This window comes from Agelaius phoeniceus, chromosome 1 (assembly GCF_051311805.1).
Source record: "Agelaius phoeniceus isolate bAgePho1 chromosome 1, bAgePho1.hap1, whole genome shotgun sequence".
Lineage (NCBI taxonomy): Eukaryota > Metazoa > Chordata > Aves > Passeriformes > Icteridae > Agelaius > Agelaius phoeniceus.
This window is the reverse complement of record NC_135265.1, coordinates 9,027,748-9,051,304: the sequence shown is the minus strand read 5'-3', so window position 1 is coordinate 9,051,304 and position 23,557 is coordinate 9,027,748. Positions and strand designations below refer to the sequence as shown.

Below are 23,557 nucleotides of genomic sequence, written 5' to 3'. Positions count from 1 at the left end.
TCTTATTTTTTTTAAGGACACAGTTCTTTTTAATGCCACAAGATGGCATTTGGTGTAAGTTGTATTTGAGATCTGAAAAGAATAAGCTTAAATATTTACAACATTTCTGACAATTTCTGTATATTGACTTTGCATCTATGAGATGAGAACTTGAGTAACTCCTTTGTGAAAAAAACCCAACTTATTTTTTTTAGTTTGTTGTTCAAATATTTCTGTATAATTGTACTCACTCTTTAGTGGTTAGAATGATGCTCTGCTTTTAAAAATTTCCTAAGAATGTAAAAACTGAATATTTTTTTATTGTGCATATGTCTATGTGGGAAATTAAAACTGACAGAAGAGACTTGTGAAAAGATATTTAATGAACTCCAGTAGTTTAACCTTTGTATTACAGTGGAATTGAACGTATGCATGTGCCAAGAGAGTAATCACAGTAGTTGGTAAAAACAAATTACTTATATTGGGTTCTGTAAACTATTTTCAATCTGCTTTTTTAAAGTCAAATGTTTTTGAAATCCCAGTTTCTCCTGCCCATTTACAATATAAGAATGTATTGCCTTTAGACACTGATTGCCAGGTAGTTTAATTACTTTTTTCCCTGCTGTTCAGAGCTTGCTGGTGGTAACAGTGGTACATTTCTTTAAATTTCAGGCTGTTCTTGAGCACCTTCACTCTAGCAGTTTCAGCTGGTGCAGTCCTGCTTCTACCTTTCTCAATAATCAGCAATGAGATCCTGCTTTCTTTTCCACAAAACTACTATATTCAGTGGTTAAATGGCTCACTAATTCATGGTTAGTACTCAGCATAATTTAATTAAAATGAATGTCTTCATTATATGTGCACAGATATGTTCTTATTTTCAAACTGATAACTAATTTTCATTTAATATGCTACTTGTTAATGTGCTGTTGGCTAGTTGGTTTTGTTGCTGTGTGATGTATCACAAAAGTCTGTCTTAACTGTTCTGTTCTTTTTTTAAAGAATTATGCAGGCTTGATGGAATTAAACCAAATTCACTGCTTTGAATATTAATGTAAATAAGAGCTACTAGAAGCTAACTTGAAACATGCTGTTCACACCTCTTCTTTATGTTAATGCAAGATTCAGATGCCTTTCTCTTTATGGTGATACCAATAAATTTATTCTCTAAATAAAAACATGTTTTAAGAACCTTGCTAGCTGTAGGCAGCTCAGACTAGATAGTTAAATTCAGGTGTTGGTGATTCATGTGCAAACAAAGAAAATTGTGGAATACAAATATTGTGATAAATATATGCAATGAAATAACTGGTGAAAACAGGACATTCTTTTCTAGGTTTGTCTGCAGAAAGTGTGTTCACTCTATGAAACTACTTAAACTGGTACAAATAATTTACAGGTTAACTATGGAGTTCTCTTCAGTTGTGTGAAGAGAGAGCAATTTGACTTTGGAGGATTTTTCTCTGAAAAGTGCATGCTTTTTGCTAAATGTCTAATGATATTCCCACATAGCAAATTAATGAATTTCCAGATCCCTGACTTGCAAGGATCTTTTCTTTTTTAGTTTGGATTTTTGTTTTGTTTGGTTTTTTTGTGAAGTGAGAGGTCAGAAGTGATTGTAGGACATAATGGAATAATTCTTCACAGCAGGGATGGTTGAACAGTGAAAAGGGCACTGGAAGATCCTGTAAGTTTTCCAAAACTCAGGTGGCCAAAGCCCTGAGCAGCCTGATGGCACCTGCAGTTTGGCTCTTGAAGGGCAGGTCAGGCTGGGTGGCTTCACAGGCTCTTTCTAGTTGAGTTATTTTATGATGTGTTTTGTGACATGTCAGGGAGAATTGCTAATTTGGTATGTCTCCTACATGGGAGGAAAAGCTAAATATTGATTTTTTTACATGGATTTAGCTGCTCAGACATTTATATTCTTTATTCCCAAACATGAGGAAAAAAAAACTATTGGAAGGTAATGCTTCCTTCTGTGTCTGAATCATCTTTGGGAAAAGGGCAATAAAATCCATCAGAGACTGAAAACTATATAGTAACCATTTAAAAAAAAATTAATGTCACTTGTTTCTTCAGAAAATCTGGGTTAGTAAGAAATCTGGAAAGGTTGCTGTTAAATAGGAAAGCCTTTGAATTTGCCAGTGACCATCTTTTAGTGTGATGTTTGAAAATACCTCTTTATGGACGCACAGTACAATTTCTATTTGGTCGAATAGGAATCCTACCCAATGGAAATTGTGCCCCTCGTTAGCAGTGGCTGTCAGGGAGGGGAGTTGAGGTTCTGGCGTTTCCAGGTGTGCATTGCGAGGCCTGGGAGGTGCCGTGGCGGTCCCTGAGCTTTGCGGGGCCCGGGGCCGTTTCCCGGGCTCGGGCTCCCCCTCGTGGCCCTCGCCGGGATCGCCGCGCTCGGACTCCGCGCCCCGCCCGGTGAGAAACGCGCGCGGCTCTGAGATCCCAGCACCGGTACCCGAGCTCAGAAACGCTCCCAGCCCCGTCATGCTCTGCCTACACAGCCTTCGCCTATGGTCTGTGTACTGCCTTGAAAATGGTGTCAAATCGGAGCACTTGTGTTGCTTTAAAACGTTTTATTTTTCTAGATTTATGATTTACAGCTATCATCTGAGGTACTTGAAGCTGACGCTGAGAGTTAAAATCCTGTAGATTGTTATATTACTTCTATCAAATAAACCAGCAGAAAATACATGCCTGAAACTTTTGAAGCTAGGCAGAAAGGCCAGACCTGGATCCAGTATAAACACACTTAGCTAATTAATACATGCTGAACTAATCCAGGACTAGTTCTGACAGCAGTGTTCCCTTGTGCTGCTTTTGGGTACAGCCACCAGGTGGGGGTAAAACGTAATGAAACTGCCATGAATAAGAAAAATGGGAAATTGCTTAGGGTCTAATCTGTTTGCCAAAGACTGAGAAATTTTTAATTTTTACGTTTTATGAACTTGTTTTATGGGAGACAGTCTTAGGTTACTACAAATGCAAGTGAAAAAAATTCAAGTTGATTGCTTAAAGCTTTTCTATATGTTGATGTCAAGTGTCTTATGACATTTTATGATGCAGTCAGTATAGTAGAAAATAATTATTTTTCTGTGTCTATTTTAATTTGATTGCTGAACTATCAAATTCAATAAGAAATAGAGAACATCCTTACTTTGAGGAAAGTACATGTGTCTGTGAGCAGCAGAACAGCACTGCTCTTGTCTTTCCTAACTTCATGTGCATATTTTAGCTCTGTAGTTTAATATTCTATAAATGTGTTTCCTGTATGCTACTAATGTGTAAATTTCTGGATTTTAACTTTTTAAAAATCACCCTGGGTGTGCACCAGTCTCCCCTCCCTTCAAATGCTCAATGTTCTCTGCAGCTCCTAAGCACTGTTTTCTGTTGTAAGATACTCACGTAATGGAGCTGCTGAAATTAGGACAAGCAGGTATTCAGCTTTGCATTAGGTAACTGAATGCACTCTGTCTTCAGTGAGAGAAAACTGCTGAAATAAGACTCCTACCCCCATCAAGTTGTATTTCTACTCTTCCTCTGGTGTCTTTTTTAGGGGGGAAAGAAAAAAAAAAGTGCAGGCTGCTGGAGTTAATGTCCCCTTGTAAGGGCTGTTAATGACATTCCTGCTGATGTTGCCATGCCTGAATGTTTCTCGAATGGTAACAGGAGCTTCCTGGCAAAGCAAATTGAAAAGGAAAAATCCCCCTCTTTGTTAACTGGAGTTTAGCCACCTTTAGGCACTCTGTTTTCTTTAGCAAATGAGTGTTATATTTCACGCATCTTTTGGAATTTTCGTGTTTTGTTTTCTGTAGCCTGTTTGGCTGAGTTTGGTTGCTGGTGTCCTGCTGCTGTCAATTGCTGAAGTTCACTTGGCCCCCTGTTCCCCTCCACCTTCTATTTTTCCTTCAAATTTGAATGCTGTCCTTTAAGAAAAAAGGAGGTGTATGGTAGAACCATTTCTTGAGAGGGTATAGGCAAAAATCATTGCTAAGTTTTTTACACTTGGATCTAATTCAGAAACTTTTCTTGATAATGAATACCCTGGACATCCAGTAAATGCCTTTTTTCTTCCCTATTTTTTACAAAATGAACAGTTTCAAAGAGGAAGAGGAACAAGCCTGTACATGGGAAGAAGTAAACAAACAAGGCTGTTAGTTGGAATTTTTTTATCATGGGGGAATATTATTTTTTGAGTGATATTCAAGTTATACAATACAGTCCTGCAGAATTATGGAAGTGTGTGTGGTTTGGGGAAGGAAACCTGTTTTTCTCTACAGACTTTTTTTTTTTTTTAGGATGCAGAACATGTGACAGTAGTTAGACCTGTTAGCTACTAAATTGCAGATAAACTTCTGCTTTTATAAAGAAGAAACCCTGCATCCTGCACAACTTCTGATAGAATGATTAATGATGGATTCATGTTTAGGCACCAGAAACTGGCTGTTCAGAAAGTTTTCAGCTTAGAAAATCTTAATAGAGCAGATAGCCTAACAGAGATTAGTTATCAGTTCAGCTTGTTTTCTAAACCCTTTCTCTTCCTGCAGATGTCACATGTGTCTTACAGATGTCCTTGTTGTAGTCAGCTGTTGATTTTTCACATAGATCACAGAATGGTTGAGGTTGGGAAGACCTCTGGAAATAACCTGCTCCAGGCAGGGTCAGTCAGAGAAGCTGCTCAAGGCCCTCCACTTTTAGGTTTGAATATGTTGAAGGATGGAGAATTCAAAACCTGTGGGCGATCTGTTGCAATGCTTAAGTACAGTGGCAGTGGAAAATGTTTGGGATTTTTAGTTTGTTTGTTTTTTTTTTTTTCCTTTTATGAGTAAGTAGATTTGCCAGTTTTTCAATTCATGCTCATTGCCTCTCCTCAGATCACTGGGATACCACTGTGAAGATCCAACTCTGCTTTCCTTTCTTCCTCCCTCATCAGATATTTATATACATGGATAAAATCTCCCTAAATCCTCTCTTCTCTGGTCCCTGTCCATTTGTGCCACTTGTTGAGGTTCATCAGAGCTGCAGGACACTGCTCCCCATTTTGTCTCTGGAGGAGGTTTGCTGGGGATGTGCCATCACCCTGGTGAAGGTGTTTGACCCACCAGCAGCCCCCTAGGGTGTCCATTCCACTCTGCCACAACCCTGGGAGCCCAGAAGCTCAGCCACTGTTCAGTCCACCTCAGAGTCCACTTACCATGCCCATACCTCATTAATTAAGCTATGAGGGGGTTAATGGGAGATGACATTGAAAGCCTTATCTAATTGAGATAAAAATATCTGCTGCTCTTCTTTTGCCTTCTGAGCCAGTCATCCCATTGTGGAAGGCTGCTGTTACCATGATGTCTTCTTCTGATTTGGAGTGATGATGGCATTTGTGTACTGCTCATGCTGAGATCCATGGTTTACTTGGGAAATATGGCAGAAAAGGAGTATACAGAGGTGAATTTTGTGAGGTTCACTGAGAGCAGTAAAATACTTTTGTCCTGAGAACTTCTGCAGTGGTTCTCTAAAGAACTTTCAGTGAGATTGTGGAAGTGGTACACCTGAGCTTGCAGCCTGTCTACCAAGGTTTCAGACATTGTTATGGAAAGGTAAGTTGTATCCAGGTTTTGTTTGAAGATCATTATGCAGAGAAATGGATATTTTTCAGCAGTGACCTGTAAATAACTATATCCATAACCCCTGGCACTTGTACATATATTACATTGTTATATGTGAGGGAGGAAAGTGTAATATATTTGTGAAACTTACAATGTAAACTTCTTGTTTGTTGCAGGTTTGTGGAATCTTGCCTCTCTTTTTTCAAATCTATGTTTATTTGTGTTGATGCCCTTTGCATTTTTCTTCCTGGAATCAGAAGGATTTGCTGGCTTAAAAAAGGTAGGAAAACACTATTAAATACAGAGTAATTGCAGTGTACATTTCATTTTTGGCCCTTGTTTCTGATGAAGCTGAAATTCCAGATTGGGGAGGACTTGGTGCTGGCATGTGTGTGCTTATGTGAAGGTCATACACAGCTGCACACTCTGGCACAGGCCAGGTACACAGAGGGAAAAATGACTCCTTAAAAGCCATGTGTACTGAAATAAAGAACATTACTTTTTTTCTTTTTTAAATTAAATGATTCAATCAAGGTTTTATTTTTTGGAAGATGATTCTGTTGGGATGTTAAGAGGAGAGAAAGTTCAAGAAATGCACTAGAAATAAAATAATAAGGAAAAGAAGGACGGGTTTCTTGCTAATGGGAAATGTGATTAAATAACAGATGACCCTGAGAATGCAAGCTTGATTTGTGAATTTTAAAGGTTACAGACATCCCAAAAAAGGTTCAAATATGGTCAATATTAACAGTAATATGTTAAAAATGTCTTAAAATATTCAACTCAGTTGAACATATTCAGGTTGAGAGGGCTGAGTATTTCAGTGAAGCAGGGAACTTGGCAAAGCAATTTTTGAACAATAAGATGATAATGATTGTAATAATACATGAAAGTGAAAAATTACTATAATGGGAGGCACATCAAAATTAATTTCAAATCATAAATATCAAATAGATTAAACTGGAATGACTGTCTGGGGACCAGTTGTAGCACTTTTCCATTAATCTTTATCATCCACGTGATTACACTTTTGTTTTTAATGATACTACACTTGAGGGAATTCTGCTCCCTTTGGATGACAATTGTCACAAAGCAAAGGGTCTTGGAAAGTGATCTTGAAATCTGGAGAATAAAATGAATTAAAGATGGATGCAAAAGACTATGAGTCACTGAAGCATGGCATGTAATGTAAAGCCTCAAGGGGCTAATTGTGTTTGGAAGGAAAACATCACTCCTGGTTGCATTGACAGGAACTGGCATGAAGGCAGGGAAGTTACCATTTTGGTTCTTGGTGGGATTAGGGAAAACTCAACTGAAGTGCTGCCATCATGTTGGGGTTTTTGGGCTCACTTGAGAAAAAACAGGACAGCAAAACAAATGTAAAACAAAAACTTAGGAACTACTGTGTGAAGGAATATTTTAATTCAGAGAGAATATTGTGGAGGAACAGTGACTCTGTACCAGCAGAAGGTACTGGTGGATTACAGCCATGCAGCTGTGTTAGCAAACACCTGCAGGGCCTGGCCCAGGGGTTGTGTAAATGTTGTCTGGTGTCACCTGGGCTGAGCTGATGCTGCTCAGCATTGCTGTGCATTGACCAAACTGCAGAAGTAGCCAGGTCACTTCAGTTATGGGTTTGGGTGACCAAACTAATGCATTCAGCTTCCTGGGAGTTGGGTGATGGGCTCCTGTGTTTAACTCATCCATCTTGGCTGGAAACACTTTCTGTTCTTCTTCATTCACTTCAGGTATTTACAGGGCTGAGAGGTTTTAGCAACTCTGTCTTTCCAGTTTTCATGTGGAGGCCACTCCATTTTCCTTTTGACACTTAAGTATCTGGCCACAGCTAATATTTATCTTTTCTTCTTAAAAATATATTAACTGATTCCAGTGGGGTCTGTGTTTCCTGCCATCCAACAAAACCAAGGGTTCTCTCCATTAGCATACTGGGTAAGGTCTTGTGTATCCCAGCTACATGAAACTGGCACTTTACATGAAACTTTTAAGAGTTAATGTGTTACTTTCTTATGGTAGTGGCTATCAATAAACCCCATTCAAGATCAATCAGCTCACCATTGCACATTTATGCTTGAGAGCATTTGTGAGATAAGATGGGTTGGATAGAACCATAATCTTCTGCAGATGCCAGGGCAAAGATGATTTTTGGTTCTTTGAAGTTTGCTTCTTCATGGGGGTAGATGAGATCAGATTTTAGAATCAAAACCCACCTGTTGGAGGGGAGGAAATTCCATTTTGATTTTTTTTTTTTTTTTTTTTTTTTTTTTTACTTTGAGTTCTGGATGTTTTTGGAGCATCCCAGAAGCCAAGTTTGATTCCTGGTACAAATACTCCTGGCCTTTATGGAATGTCTGTTCTATCTCACTGCTCTGTTTAAAATTTTCCAAAATAGATGGAATTGTTTTGCCAGTTTGGAGTGAGCCTTGAAGCTGCTGGTCAGGATTCAGGCATTGTTGGATGTTGTAATATGAACAGACCTTGTCTTTGGTTGCTTTTCTTGGAAAGTAAGTGGCAGATGGCACTTCTGGACTAAGGTGATAGTTAAAATTAAATCTGCTGTTCTTTTCAGATGCTGATGTAGATAAAGGATTCTCCTTGTAATAATTGCTAGATATGTTTTAAAGAATTACATCACATATTTGGGTGATTAGAATCTGGGAAAGTTCATGATTAATCAAACTCATGAATGCATGTAAGGTTTTCAGTTCTACATCTGCAAAGGAAGGGTATTTCCCATCAAGTTTTACTTTCAGTAGATTTTTGTCATGTTTGTTACCTCTTTTGCAAGAAGATTTTGAGACCATGATTACTTTGTAGAATTTTGGTATTTAAACAAATTATTTTGTGTATATTTAAAAAAAAAAGTCTCATTTTGTCATTCATCACATCAAAATAATGGGCCAGAGAGATAAAACATTGTTCAAATGCTATTACTGTTCACTGGAAAAATCAGATTTTAGTGATCTCAGTTTAAAAGAACATTTCATACATTTGGCAAAACTTTTAGGATTTAAGAAAAGAATGATCTACTGTAAATGTGAAGACATTCTGTAAAGAGGTTTGGCACGAATATTTAATCTTTCAGCTGGGAGTTGGGAAAGCAGTTGGTTCTAGATACCCAACTCAGATAAAAGTTTGGATAAAAAGTCTGTTCCAGTGGAAGCTTTTATGCAGGTCCTTTTGCCATTGAATTTCCTTCATCATGATGATTAAATAGGTCACTTGGGATATAGGTGCATGCACTGAAGATGTCTATTTGAAGGTCTTAATATGTCAATTACTTGTTGGACTTCCATAAGAGTTTTGAAAGTGCATAATTAAGAGGTTCATTCCTGAAATTGAAATGATTTTTTCATTTTTTAATGGTTGTCTTTGTTCAGATTAAATAGCAACAGTAATTTTAGTCATTATCACGTGTGGGTCTGACTCCTGAAGGTTTTAGCCATCTGTTCGTTTATCACAGACTGTGCTATAAAAGTTGATTTTGTGTATTGACTGTAATGTGATTTTTTTTTTTTTGCAAGCTCTGATATTTCAGATAGCTCATAAATTACTGTTGTGAGCTTTGTATAACTTTTCATTCCATGTTCCTGAGTGGTAGCATTGCTCTCTTAACTGTTCTGAATCAGAATGGGCTAGATTAACCATCTTCCAATTGCCCATGGCCATTTTCCCTGGCTGCTGGTGTACTTGCTAAATGGCACATGGTCCCTTTTAGAGGCTCACTTGGCTTCCCCAGGACAACAGTTTGAAACAACCAAGGGCTTGCACATTGTGCAGAAGAGAGAAATTGGGAAATGAAATAAATGATGGCCATGGATGGATGCAGTGCTGCACTGGAGTTCAGACTGATTCTTTGCTAGTTGTTCATGAAATCCACGGTGTGAACTCAGAGAGGGCATTTTGGGCCTGAGGGGGCTGACCATGCCCTTCTAAAGAGCTTAAATGCTGCTCTTTGCTCATGTTCATTTCCATTGACTGGATTGAACAATTCTGATGCCAGGACAATAATAATAATAATAATGATAATAGTAATCCAGCCAATACTGGAGCTGTATAATATACATAAGTATAGATGTGTATGTCTCTGTGTATCTGTCATGTGTGAATGCATGCACACACATTTTTGTGTGCACGTTGTGGATTGGATTTTTCAAGACTTTGAATCATAATACATTGCAACTTAGCCAGAGCTGTTGGTGTACCTGATATCACTTTAATCTCTTGCATCAGTATTAAAAACTGTTTTACATCTTTCTCTGTTCTTCTTGTCTTCTTTTGTAGAGACTGTGCATAAAGTTACGTTTCTTGTTTAGATAATCTTTTAGTTCTTTGTCGCTGATGTGCTCAGATTGTAGTTATGAAACAAAGTTGTCAGCAGTGTTTCTTAATGTCAGAATTAACCTCATTCTTTATCATTCCCTCCAAAAAAGAAAAATTGTACTATTTGCAGTTGAGTAGGTCGCAGTGCTGATGTTTCCATGTGTGGTAACAGACTACACAGAAAATTACATGTGTGCTGCTGTGTGAAGGAGGCAAACATTTTTGAGGAGATAATTGCCATACCTTTTCTTGACCTTTAAAATATGACCTTTCTCTTGATGTAATTTCAGTGGAAATTTGTATTTATTTGAAGTTGACAAAGAGAAGGATGTTTTGGAGTAATTTCCTTTTAAGAAAATACAAATAGTGCAATTTACTACTGTGAGAAACTGGAAAAACTAGGTATTGCATAATCACAAGTGTAGAGTTTTAAAAAGGCTTTATGAAGTATATTACCTTAATACTGATCTTTGAACTTGTAGTCATAGCATAAAGTTTAACATGAGCGACAGCAACATCCTGACCAATTATCCAAATTATCCAGACATCCCAAAATGTTCAGAACACAACACACAGAGTCTGTGGATTAAGAGGTTAACTCCTGGAACATCAAAAGAAGTGCATGATAATAAAAACAAATAGTACAAAAATTTGAGGTAACTTCCTTGCTTAATTAATTAGGTAGACCAGGTGGAAGCGAAGAGGCCAGAGCTGGTGCTCAGAATGTCTATAAAGCTGAGCAACATGACAGCACAATGGAGGAGGAACAAAGATTTTTTTAATATACTTCTATCCTGTGTCACAGTTTGAAATTGTCCTGGTTTATGTCCCTTTTGGCAAACTTACATAAAAGTGACCCTGTACTGTATTTTATGACCAGATGACTTTTTTCCCAGTGGCTAATTTGTATCAGACCCCCATCTTAAAGAGACACAGAAATGAGTAGGAAGTCCAAGCCGGTTTGTCTCAATGAGCTTTCATTGCATGCTTTCATTATTTTTGCTCGTTTTTGCCACTGATCATCCATAAATTGTTGGAAATGAGTGATTAAGGAAGTGCTGCTTAGTGTTAGTGGCACATGCACATTCTTGGTATGTTTTTTGTGGGTGAGAGGAAATCGTGTACTGCACCAACAAAAAGGAAAACTCCTGCTGGGAACCTTTCAAGGAAATTTAACTTGCGTAATGTTTTGATCTTGGTGTTTATTACAGAAAATAAGAGTAATATTTCACCAGCTATTGTTATGTGTCAGCTTGCCTCTCCATCTGCTTGCCTTTTCCTTGATGGCTCTTCCCAAATTCTCAGTTTATTTTAATAAAAACACCACTTAAAAATGTAGCAGTTTGTTGATATGCTGAAGGCAGGTGAGCTGGACCCATGCTCAGAACATTTATTGTGTTGTGCTTGCTACTGTATAAAGATTTGGCTGTTGTGGCTGCAAAGCCCTGCCTGTGTCAGCAGCTGCAGCTTAACCCATGCAAGTAAAACACGGGGGTACAGGTTCCTCACAAAATAGTGAAATGCAGGGGTTTCTGCTTTTAAAGGCAGATTTCTTCCCTTCATCTCTTTTAAAAATATGTTTTGTAAGTAAAATGACTTATTTGGGGAGAGGGAGAAAGTTGAAGCTTTGCAAAAATATTATTATTAACAATTTTCAAACTGCTTTTTTTGCTGTACTCTGTTGTTACCTTGCTGAACAACCATAGTGTGTATGTCTTCCATCTCCCCAATATTTTATTTGATCCACTTTATTAATAGCAATGACTTTTCCTAGTCATTGCACTATAAAATAGGGCTGAACTGAGCTTAAGTTTCTGATGTATTTTGTTGCAGTGCATTGTAAGTGCAAATTCCAAGTAACTAAACACAGTAATAAATACAGTGAAAAGTGAACATGCTGCTTTTTTGTTTCTTGGTGGGTATGCAAATTCTAATTTCTTTTTTTTTCCTTATAGAAAATCTGTACTCCCAGCTTTGCTGTTTGTACCAGTAGAACTTTGGTACAACTATAGGTGTAGACTACTGTAAAAGGCATTTTACAGTGTGTGATGACAAGGAAGTATGTTCAAAGTTAGTTTTGAAGTATTTACATTTAGAAACTTTTTCACTTATCTCAAGCAATTTCCATAGAAAGAAATTGTTCTTGTATTGCAAAACACTAGAAAAGTGGCTTGGAAGTTCTTTCCAATATGAAATTATCTCTAATTAAGATTAGTTTTTAAAATTTGCCTTGATTTTTCTGTAAAATGCATTTGGAGAATTCAAGAATCCTGAACATTTTTTGCAAACAGCACTTGATTGTGCTTTATGCTTACTTCTACCCTTGACTGCAATACCCACAGGCCACTGTGTGTATGGCTCACCAAGTAGTCTTGAGGTGCCCTGATGACAGTGGATGTTTATTTGGCATTTAAGCTCATATTTATTTGTCTATAAAATCATTTAGCATGAACTGAGACTTTAGTGCTCTGATCTCTATGAAATGTTTACTAGTATGCAACTGAATTATTGTACATTATATTACAACCCATTTACTCATTCCACTAGTAATGCCAGAGACAAAAGTTGTTTAATCAGTCACATCAAAGGCAGCTGCTTGCATTTGTATTTTTGATAGAAGTTAACATGTTAAGTTCAGATATGAAGTCCAGTTTTTAAACTGGAGCCCTTTAAATGACACGACCTAAAATTTATTAGAGTTTGTTGTTGTTTAGAAGCAGATCCTGATGATTCTGGAATTTTGATTTGGCAAGAAGATTGATCATAGTTTTCCTTCTTCTAATTAAAAGTATACTTAGCTGACAACTGTACAAGCCCATAACATAACCTGTAGGATGTAAGGTGCAGAGTTAAGGGCTGTATTTAACTGTAAATCTTGTATTAAGGATGGTGCCTATCCTGAACCTTTGTGTGGTTGCTGCTTCCACCAAAGTCTCAGAAACAGATTGTGCATGGCTGAATGTAGAATGTGTTTGTAATTTGTCATGTAGAGGGTAACCCCATGTAATACTAACAATGAGAAGAGCTTATAGAACAGCTGGGGAGGGAAGGTGAGAAGGTTTAGTATAACTTGTTAGCATGTAACATTGACAAGTGTTACACTAAACTCTGAAAACATCTTAAAATTGCAGCTTCACACTACCAAGTCCTTCACTTACACTTCTGCAGAGGAAAAAAAAATTCTTACCTTACAGGTATATATAAATTAGCAAATTAGAGTTTGGTGAGTGTTTGGCCTACTTTTGTGAATTTGTGACTGGAATCTGTAACTCTACTGTAGATTAGTGTGAAAATGAAAATACCTTTGTGAAAGTGATGTCTGCAGTGATGTCTGCTGTCCTTTCACTATGGCTGTAAGAGCATGGAAATTACTACAGGTAAGTCAAAAGAGGTTGGGAATCATGGTTGTGTTATTTTTTTGTATTTCAAAATCTTGACTTCAAAACACAGTTTTTTTTTTTGTCCTAAATGTTTGTATTTAGACATTTAGTATCAAAGGCTGTGCAGGACAGGTAAATAACATCCGTGTATTTGTCAGCTTAAGGCCATACCATGTTTCACTGAGAGTGAGATAAAAAGAAATTCAAGAATCAATGGCCAGGAGAGAGAAACTTGCTAGGTGAGGAATAATGGCTTAATGTGAATTTGGTTTTGTACATATTAAAAATATTTTATCAGGTTTTTATTAGAATTTTTCCTTAAGTCAGTTGGAGACATTATAGGCAAAAATCTGCCCTTTTTTTAATATTAGCATAGGAGATTGGTGGTTTGTTGAATATAAGTAACAGTTCTGTATCTGGGGACAGCTGAGGGGGAAATAAGGGAATGTTGGTTGTTGCACACATTGGATCAAGATGTGATGAGATGTGATTTGTGCTCAGTTTCATTGAAGTAGTTAAATGTCAGTTGGTTGCTTCCATAAATTAGACGGTACTTCGTTTAAAGAGGCCTCAGTGGAAGGTACAAAAAAGTGGGCTCCCAGGAGATAAACTGATGGTAAAGTTTATTTGGTACAGCTTTTCTGCACTGGCTGCCTCACTGCTAAGATGCTTCGTTATCTTCAGCAGGGCTTCAGCCTTTCTCCAACTGTGAATGGAGCTGAGATTAAAATTACTTTTTGTGTCCAATTCTGTAATGTAGATAGAAAATCAAAATGTGTCAGGTTAGTTTGTGTTCTGGCAGTGTTTTAATGTATTTGAGGTATGGAAATTGATAGTTGAGCTGATGATGTATTTTTACCCCAGTATCACTAACAGCAAGATGAGCCTAGTGTTGTTAGTAATATTGGGGTAAAAATACTGCACAAAGAAAAGGGTGTTATTTTGAAAAGTGGTTTTCTGACTGATTTCTCTAGCATGCTGTGAGAAACTGCATTAGGTGACACATTGTGAGTAGGGAGAGGCATCTGTAAAACAACTCAGTTTTGGAAGCTAGCACTGGAGCATTAGTTGTTCCACCTCACCCCAGGCAGGAATGGGCTGCATTGCTGAACTTTTGTGCTTTCCCCACGCCTACATTGCCCTAAACTTGCACGTTTGTGCTGTATGTAGCAAGTTTGTGCTTTGTAGAATTTCCACAGTTTCTGCTAATAGCCTTAACACGTAGCTGGAAGCCTGCAAATGGAATAAGAGGAGAATATTTTCCTCTGCTGCTCTCTTAGTGGATAAATTGAGGGGGTTTTTTGCAGATTTTATTTGGTTTTAGGATAGCTTAGAGTTCTGAATGAGCAAAAATGTTAAAACATGTTTAAACATGTTAAATACTTCTACTACTTGTCAAGTGTTCAAATGGTACAGCTACCAATGCTAAGCTTGAATCTCTTATTTTATCACTGATGTAAACTGAAGCACTGGCTTCTAAAATATTCTTCCTAAGACACTTCTTTTTAGGCAGAAATAAGTAGCTTTTAAATTTTGTTTGGATGGAGCATTCTTAATACCCTCTATAGACCTTTCTGTTTGTGGTAGATGATAGCTGTGTATCTAAAAATCCAGAGATGTATTTTTTCAATTTTTTTTAATTTTATTTTACTTGTCAGTTTATAATAGAATTCATGTAACAATTTAATTAAAAACTGACATGTTTCATGGAAAATTTGCCATCCTTTGGGAAGGAATTATTCACACATGCAAGATCCCTGAAATAGCTGTGATTCAGACCCCTGGCAAAGAATTTGGCATATCTGAGTTTGACATATCTGAGAGGCACACTGCCTTCAAGAGGCAATGTGAACATCTTCCCAATCTCATTTATTTCAGTAAATGGTCAGAAACATTAAATTGATGCTGTTAGTTTTAGTTGGAGGATATAATTTGTTTTATAAAAGTGGCTGGTTTATGAATGAGGACTGTCTTATTAAGATTTGAATATTTAAATATTTCCACATTAGTCAGGGTCTTCATTTGAGTCTCCATTGACATCAAGTAGTGACTGTTCAGAACAAGCAAAACTTTGTCTCTATTTTAAGTCTATTTATGCACTTTTGCTGCTTTATAATAAAATTTAAAATTCTTTACAGAGTTACTATAATTTTAATTCACAGAAGAAAATTTCCAGGGAATTTTATATTAATAGTTTAAAGGTTTAATATAATTGTCTTAATCACTGAAAGTCAATAAATGTTTTTCTAATGGGTTTTCATTTATTAACTGAAACTTTACTAGGCAGACACCACTTTTCATTCCTTCTCTGAAGGCAGTAGGTTTTTGATACTGATAAGGATGTGATATTTAGACCTGTAGTCTAAATTACTTATTCAGTAATAATATAATATAATACCTGTAGTCTGTATTACTTATTCAGTATTACTAAAATTACTTCACATTATGGATGGTTCTGTATTAGGAATTGCTTTTTCTGCACTGACAAGGAAGGAGCTTACACATCTCTAGTGAAAATCTGTGAGGCAGACAACAATTTTATTTACAAAGGAAGGGAGGAGGGAGAACCAAAGACTTTCTCCCATCCCTGTCTTTTGATTTTTTTGTACCTTTTTCAAGAGTTTCCCAGCTTATTAACAGGAACTTCAGCATTCTGGTGCTTTGGCCAGTTCCTAGAAGTTCCTTTCTTCTTGGGCTTATTCACCCTCTCAGGGCATTAGTAATAGACATGACTTCAGGGGATTTACTTTTGTTTTCTTTATTTATTTTAGAACATTAAAAGTGACCTTTGTGCTTGTACATGTCATTTGCTTTTCGTAACTGTCTTCAGGGTTTCATTCTGCCAAAACACAATCACAAATTCCAAGTCTTAATGTTACTTATCTTAGTGCTCTGCCAAGCTACAAAGAAGTTGGAAAGCATCTATTTATCTTCCTATCAGGCCAGTCTAGCAGGAAAGATTCTTTCTGATCCAAAAGTAAGTGATTAGAGGGAGACTCACAGTGTCAGAAATCCCACAGCTCCCATGTTGTTGTTGCAGGTGGCATTGGAAACTCTGGGAAACTTGGTAGGTGGAGAGAGTGGATCATCTCAGAGCTAATTAGTGAGAGCTGGGCTAGTGAATGGAACAACAGAGCAAACTTGTGGGAGAAAGGGGTAACACTGAGACAGTGACCATTTTACTGTGATTATCCTTTCATTTTTCATTTCCCTTCTCCCCAGAAGGTTGGGGTTGGATGTTCACAGGTCTGCATCCGTCCCTTTTAGGGCAAGCTGCAGCAGGGTAGTCATGTGCATCTGACAGCTGTAGGTTGTGATTATTTTATTCCAGTTAGTGTCTGCTTGCATTTTGGCTGCTCTTCTGTTTAGCTTTTCCTCATTTTAAGTAATTGGTATGTATTCTGTATTCTAGTATGTATTCTGATACAAAATTTATAAGGAATAATACTTCAAATGTACCATTTCTCTGTTAAATTTACAGGAGTGATGCCTAATGTGGAAGAGCCAGTTCTTTGCTTGAATGATTTCAGTCCATGTATTTGAAACAGTGCCTTAACTGCTAGGCAATGAATTAATCCCACCTTATCATTCTCACTGGAGTCCATCTTGCATTGGATAATTAAATAGGGAAAAAAGTGAGGAAGAACTGTTTTTTATTCTGGTCCCAAGGACTAAGATCTGCAAGGAGTCCTTGGTTTTTAGGTTATTTCACTGAGTTATTTGTGTGCAGTGGTGTCAACAGGAACATTTGATGGGTATGGACCCCAAACTATGCTATAACATTGTGGTTTGGATGTTCCTCTGAGACACTAGAGAAGGGAGCATAAGTTTTTTTGGCAGAGGAGTCACTGCAGGGAGTGTACTGGATCCTGAATAGGTGGCCTCCTCCCCAGGCTATTAAGTAAAGATATCTTTTTCTTGAGCTGTACTTGAGGGATTTTTGGTCCTTCACTTCCAACTTGGCAGGCATAACTCTAATGCTGATTGTTACATGTCTTTAGCTAGTACCCAAAGAAATAATTTTGGTTTTTTTTCCAACAAAACTTTAATTTTTCTGGATTTTGTTACTTATCCAGTATGGCTGTTAAGTTTGATAAAGTTCAGTATTTTGGCTGCTCCATTGACAGCATGGTAACAACTGTGAAACCATTTGAGAAAGGATACTAACAGAAAAATCAGCTGAAAGTTGCTTGGAATGTTTTATGACTGATTTTTTCATGTTTGTATTGTGTAGAAAAGAAATATAAGCTTTAAAATTGTGATGAAAAGTGCTCATTTTAATCTTAAAATCCCTGTAGGCTGTGAAGATTCTGTGAGGGAGGAGGTGGTGTGGGGGAAGACACAGTCAGTGGTAGTTACAGTCTGAAGTATTTGATTCCTGTATGGGCAAGGAAATGTTGGTTTTCTTTTTCCCCTACTTGAATCTGATGCCTGGAATGTATTAGTTCTTGATTAAAATTTCTTAGCTTCCTTCATGAAGGTTCTGAGTCATTACCAGCTACATTTTTAAAATTAACTGAGTTTTCCTAAAACTACAGCATCTGTTTTTGACTTAGTAATTTGTGTAGTCTCGGGAGGTAGTGACCCCTTGACTAAATATCAGTGTGCTAAATGTAGGATGTGTTTAACGTTGTCTGATGCAAAATTGTTCTCCTTTACTTGTTAAAAACTTGTTTGTGGACTGCCTTGAATAGGTCACAGCAAGGGTTGCTCCAAGTCTGGTGTCAAACCATAGAAAAGGGTGAAATGCTTGACATCTCATCTCTTCACTAATGCTAACAAATTGAGAAAGAGGGGGTGTCACATGCTAAAAATGTAATTGGAGTTAATATATAACATCCCCAAACTCATACCCAGTGTAATCCTCCCTTTTTGTAGTGCCTCCACTTCTCCTGCAGATGTTATCATGTGTGTTTGTTGCCATCAGCCCCTCACTGAACAAATCTTGAGGTTACTAAGGCTCCTTTCTGTCACGTGAGAACAATGGGCGTCGTGTGTACTTTAAATGTGCCATGATTGCAGAAATGTTTCCCAGGCTTTCCCCATGGGTCAGGGCATGGTGTAAAAAGTGATGTTTACCTACCTTGCAAGAGGTCAAGATGTCCAAGAAGAACTGTGTTCACATATTCAGCACCATAGAAACTTAGTTAGCACTCTCTGGTTTTGTGTGTAACGTGTAATTTTTATTTCATTGATGATAGGGTGTTTTTTTTTTCCCCTGCAGTTTGCAACTTGGTTAAAATGTGGAATTAATAAAAGCCATTCCATGTCCTGCATTAGCAATGTAGATCCAAGAATGTCAATTTTATAGGAGCTAATAATATGTTCATCAAATCTCTATCGTCAGGTAATAGGTAATGTTCCAACAAAGAAATGCTTTTTCTTAAAATAAGGATGGGGCTGTAGTTCTTTCACTTTACCAGGAATTTTGCCTCTTGCAAAAAGAGATGATAAAATACTGAAAGGTTTTCTGATCATTCATCAGCATTAAAACAACAGAATTTTTGGTAAATACCTGGATGTATATGTTAGAATCCATATAGCATTGGACAGCATTAAAAACTATGCTTAAATTTCTGAAGAATAATGATTGTGTTTCTCCTCACAACTGACAGAGCAAAAAATCAGCAACAAATGGCTTGATTGCTTTCATTTATTTAATAATTCTTTCCTAGAAAATAGCAACTTACGATTTTCTGGCCCAGATTGTGCCACATTACCTTCCACAGTGTCTCTCCTGGAATATGGTGCATGTCTTAGCACTACTAGAATGGCAGTTGTCAGAGATTTCCTTTTAAACTTTCCAGAGCTTTCCATGTGGCTCTCAATGGAGAGAGGAGCAGGCAGGAGGTTTCTTGCACTGTCCTTGTGAGTCAGGAGAGATCCCTGTGCCCTGCTGGTTGTGTGAGAGGCCTGAACCTGGAGGACAACCAGTGTGCAGAGCAAGGTCTTCACTTGTTACTGGTGCCAGATTAATGGCAAAGCATCTCGTGTTGTTACATTTGTATAATTCAAAGTAGTTCCAGAATTTTAAATGGGGAAAAAAAACCCCAAACACTTTGTCTCCATTATCAAGAAATTTTCCTTTTCCTTATTGAAAAGCTGTAAGGATCTATCACCACACATGTTGTCTTCTAAAGTAAAACCAGTCTCTAGGTGTTATGTGTTGGCACATATATCAGGAAAAGGCTTAATGTGTTATAAGTGGCATAATAGTCATCCCTCAACACAAATGTACTGCAGGGAGAGGTGGTTTGCTTGGTAATTATGCTGAGCTGCTTGTATGACATCTGTTATTCCTTCAGGACTGTTGTTGCCATTTGTACTTCATTGGGTTTTTCAGATGAAGAATTACCTTTTTTGGCCATATGCTGTTTTTTAATATCTTTTGGCTATTAGTCATCTGGGATGATTTATCTGTGTTAATCATAATGGAAAAGAAACATGGTAAGATTTTGATAGTACAGAGTAGCAATTAAAAATTTGTCAGGACACTTCTAAAATAATTAAAACCTTTCCTGCTAAAATTAGGCTTTCCTGGAAACATGAACCCTTAGGCCTGGTGCTCCAGGCAGCATAAGTAGCTCAGGATTAAGCTATAAAAACTTCTGATCGTCTTGACAATTGAATTTTAAAGAATTAGAAGTCTGAGAGTCAGGTTGTACAAACCACAAGATCCTTAGAATGTGTCTGTAGGACAGCTTTTATTTGTAGGCAGGCCTTGAGAGCTTCAAATGCTCTTTTTTTTTCCACTCCCCCATTAGTGCAGAGAGAAGATGACAGATATTACAGAGCTCCTGGCAAGTTGCAGTCTGCTGGGATTGATATGTTAAATATCTTTCCTTTAATAAAATACTTCACTTGGTTAAGTGCTCATGTTAAAGAACTGGGTGGATTTTGAAAATATGCTGTGAGTGAAAGTGTAGGTGAGCTGTGTGGACTCATAAGCTGTGAAACTTTGAAGTTTAAAAAAAAGAAGTTGGGGGGGGTTGAAGGGTATAATCTATCAGTTTTTTCCCCCAATTTTCTTGATAAATAGCTAAATTACAGTTTCTATTGGATTAGAGTAATTTGCTTCCAAAAGTTTTTGTTTATCATATTTTTTTTCATCTTCCACAAGAGACTCCTTTAATGTGTCAGTCAGCCTGTAAGGTGTCAGACTTCTGCTTAGGGACAGCAGGGAACCACACAGGGCATTGACTTGCAGGAGTGGCTTTTGCTTTATGGATAATCTGAAACTCAGCTGGAAGAATTTGTAAGGTGTTGGGTGTATTTTGTTTTCCTGTTCAGCTGTTACCAGAGATGTTGTTATGGGCTTGTAGTGCAATGACAGTTGATGCTTTATTCTAGATACCTTCATGGAAAAAGGCATTAAAGTGTAGAGCTACTAAAAGCAAAATCACTGTTGAGAAGGAGAAGTACTGCCTTCCTTCAAACTGGCAGGTGTTCATCCTTCTAAACTCTGATCCTGAGTCTGTTTGGGAATGTGTCCCTCTCCTTTATTGACATGCAGAGAAGTTGATGTATGAACTGAAGACCAAAGATCAGATTCTTTCCAGCACTTCCACCTTTCTTTTCAGCATGCATTAGTTTTATCATTTTGTTCTGTGTGGTCCAGGTCATGTCTTTGTCCCTCTTGGAGCACACAGCCTTCCCTCTTCTCCGCATGTCCCTGGAGAGTATGAATAACCCCAGTGTGTACAAAAGTGAGGCTACTTTCTGAGCCCCTTCCCTCTGTTCATGTTACTCTTCATTTTTTTCTTTTTTCCTCTGATATCTTCAGGGAATGTTTGAAGAACCAACCATGCTTTATATTACTTCATCTGTTTCCATTCATGAAAATGTGTCCTGGTTACAGATTCAAATTTTCTGATTTTAGAGTGGTGAATAGTCTTTCTAATAGTAGGCTTTGTTTAGACAAGATTTTTTCAAAAGGAATGTATTTTTCCAGGTTTTCTTACTTCCCTTATTTCTTCCCTTCTTACTTCCCTTATTTCTTTCCCACCCTTTCCCCCTCATGCACAGAGATGTAACCTGAAGTCATAGCAGTATTCTTAGTGTACAGCAGGGGGTGTATGAAAGCCCACAACCTTAAGATGCATTTCCATTGTCCACTTAATTTTATAATGTTGAGCTTAATTATATTTTGTGTATTTTGTGTATTTTATGACTCCTTTTTTAACTCCTCTAACTTAATCAGGATCCCAGCATTATTTGGTCAATGAAAAATAAATGTCAGATGAAAATTTGACTGCCTTAAAGTAGAAGTACTCCAGGGGGCAGCTTGTCTTACTGAAAATGAAGCCAGAGGTTGTCCAGAGAGGTTTTGGAGTCCCCAAGCTTGGAGGAACTCAAAAGATTCCTGGGCCAACTCAAAAGATTCCTGCTTGAGCTGGGGGTAGACCAGGTGACCTCTGAAGGTCCTTGCCAACCTCAATCATTCTGTGATTCTCCAGAGGTTTTCTCCATGTGCACAGGGGGAAAATTCTGTACCTTTCATTCCTTTCAAATAGCAGCTATTTGGCAAGTACTCTAATGTATGTAGTATGAACTAATGTGCCTGGAACATTAATGTTTTCATAGGGCACAGTCTTATGGGTGCCTAATTGAGATTAAGTATTTACCTATGTGCTTTAAGTGTCTTAATTTCTTTTTTATCCTGGACCATTACCAAGTATTCATTAGTGTCTCTGGCAGAATATTTCTATTTATCACTTCACCAAAGTTCTTTAAAGTATTATGATTTCAGTGTATTTAAATGAGTGTGAATCCTAGTCTGTGTGTGTGCTGTGCAATATAAAAATTCTTCTGCCCTGAGCAGAATGGAGAGAGTTGTCAGTGGTAATCTTCCTGTTCTGCAGAGAACTGGTGGAGGAGAGGAACTGGTGTGCTACAAGAGATCAGTGCTCATGGTTAGGATGCCTGGGGTCCTCGTTCATGGTTGGATGCAGAGATTATGTAGGGAGCATCATTTTTAGGGTAAATTTCATATAAAGATTACCCTTAAGTAACCCCCTAGTTAAGCAGCGAGGGAAGATGTGATAAAAATAGAAAAAATAATAAAGTAAAACAAATTTTCTGCTTTTAACTATCAAGTAGTCTTTGCAATGAAATATCCCCAAGGTGGGGTGAACCTGTATGAAAAACAAGTTGGATTTGCTCATGGAGATGTATATTGGCAAAGAAAGAAAGAAAGAAAGAAGTAAAATTGTTATTTAAATATCAGTCTGATGGTTCCTTAATGGCATGGATGCATGAAGAAAGCATCCCAAACACTCTATCGCTCAAAATTAGTTAACTTAGTGATACCAGTAAAAAGTAAATCTGATTTTTTGGTGTTATTTGGTGTTATTTTTTGGTTGTTATATTATATATAATATATATATATGTGTGTATATATATATATAAAATATTATATTGTATATATTAGCGAATGTAGCATCAGCTGTCGGAGCGCTGTTCCCTTTTTCAGCGGTGAGCCCTGCGTGTGCCCGGCGGGGCCGGGGCAGGGCGGGAGCCGTGCGGGAGCCGCAGTTCCACAGCCGAGCGCTGGAGGGCTCCGCAGACTGACGGCTGCTCAGCGATTTCGGGGGAATTGCTGCATTGTACCTGCGCGGGGTTTAATGCTTGCCGGCCCATTTGGCTATTTGCCATAATTGGCTTTCCATTCCCTTGATTGGAATCATAGATAAAAATTTGCTAATCCACTTTCTTTGCTGAAAGTATTAGAAAAGTAATCCATCTTTTAAAAATGCTCGAACAAAATCATATGGTATAAAGAGTACTTTATGGAATAATGAGATTAATGAGAACTGTAAGGCATATGCAATTTAAAACGTTTTTCTATGGGTTTAAGGGGAAAAATGCAATCTGGGCACTATAAAGCCATAAGTACTTCCTTTTTTATGCACTACCTTTTAAATGTGCATTACATGTTATGCTTTTGTCTGTGATAAAATGTGAGTATGTATTTAGGAAGAAGGATCTGCTATTTACTTGCAATTTTAAAAAGGTTTGAAAATACCTGATTCAAACTTCTTGGCTGTGTTTTTTTTTCCTCCCTCTCCCCTCTTCTGTCCATAGGGCATCAGAGCACGGATTTTGGAAACCCTTGTAATGCTCATTCTTCTTGCACTGCTTATCCTTGGAATCGTATGGGTGGCTTCAGCACTCATAGACAATGATGCTGCCAGTATGGAGTCTTTATATGGTATGGAATGCAAAAACCTTCACCCAGATTGATTG

General features: G+C 37.6%; 1 protein-coding gene across 3 annotated transcripts in view; it reads left to right on the top strand.

The window, feature by feature from the left end:
• Positions 1-23,557, top strand: part of LMBR1 (limb development membrane protein 1) — a 68,543-nt gene that overhangs the window by 18,764 nt on the left and 26,222 nt on the right. Inside the window, exons 4-6 of one of the 3 annotated variants that reach the window (XM_054647725.2) lie at positions 652-791; positions 5,768-5,871; positions 23,396-23,522. In XM_054647725.2, coding sequence (XP_054503700.1) covers positions 652-791; positions 5,768-5,871; positions 23,396-23,522 — 371 coding nt within the window. Of the gene's footprint in view, positions 1-651; positions 792-5,767; positions 5,872-13,242; positions 13,310-23,395; positions 23,523-23,557 lie in introns of those variants that run through there. The other 2 variants (XM_054647734.2, XM_054647757.2) reach the window with 2 other exon arrangements.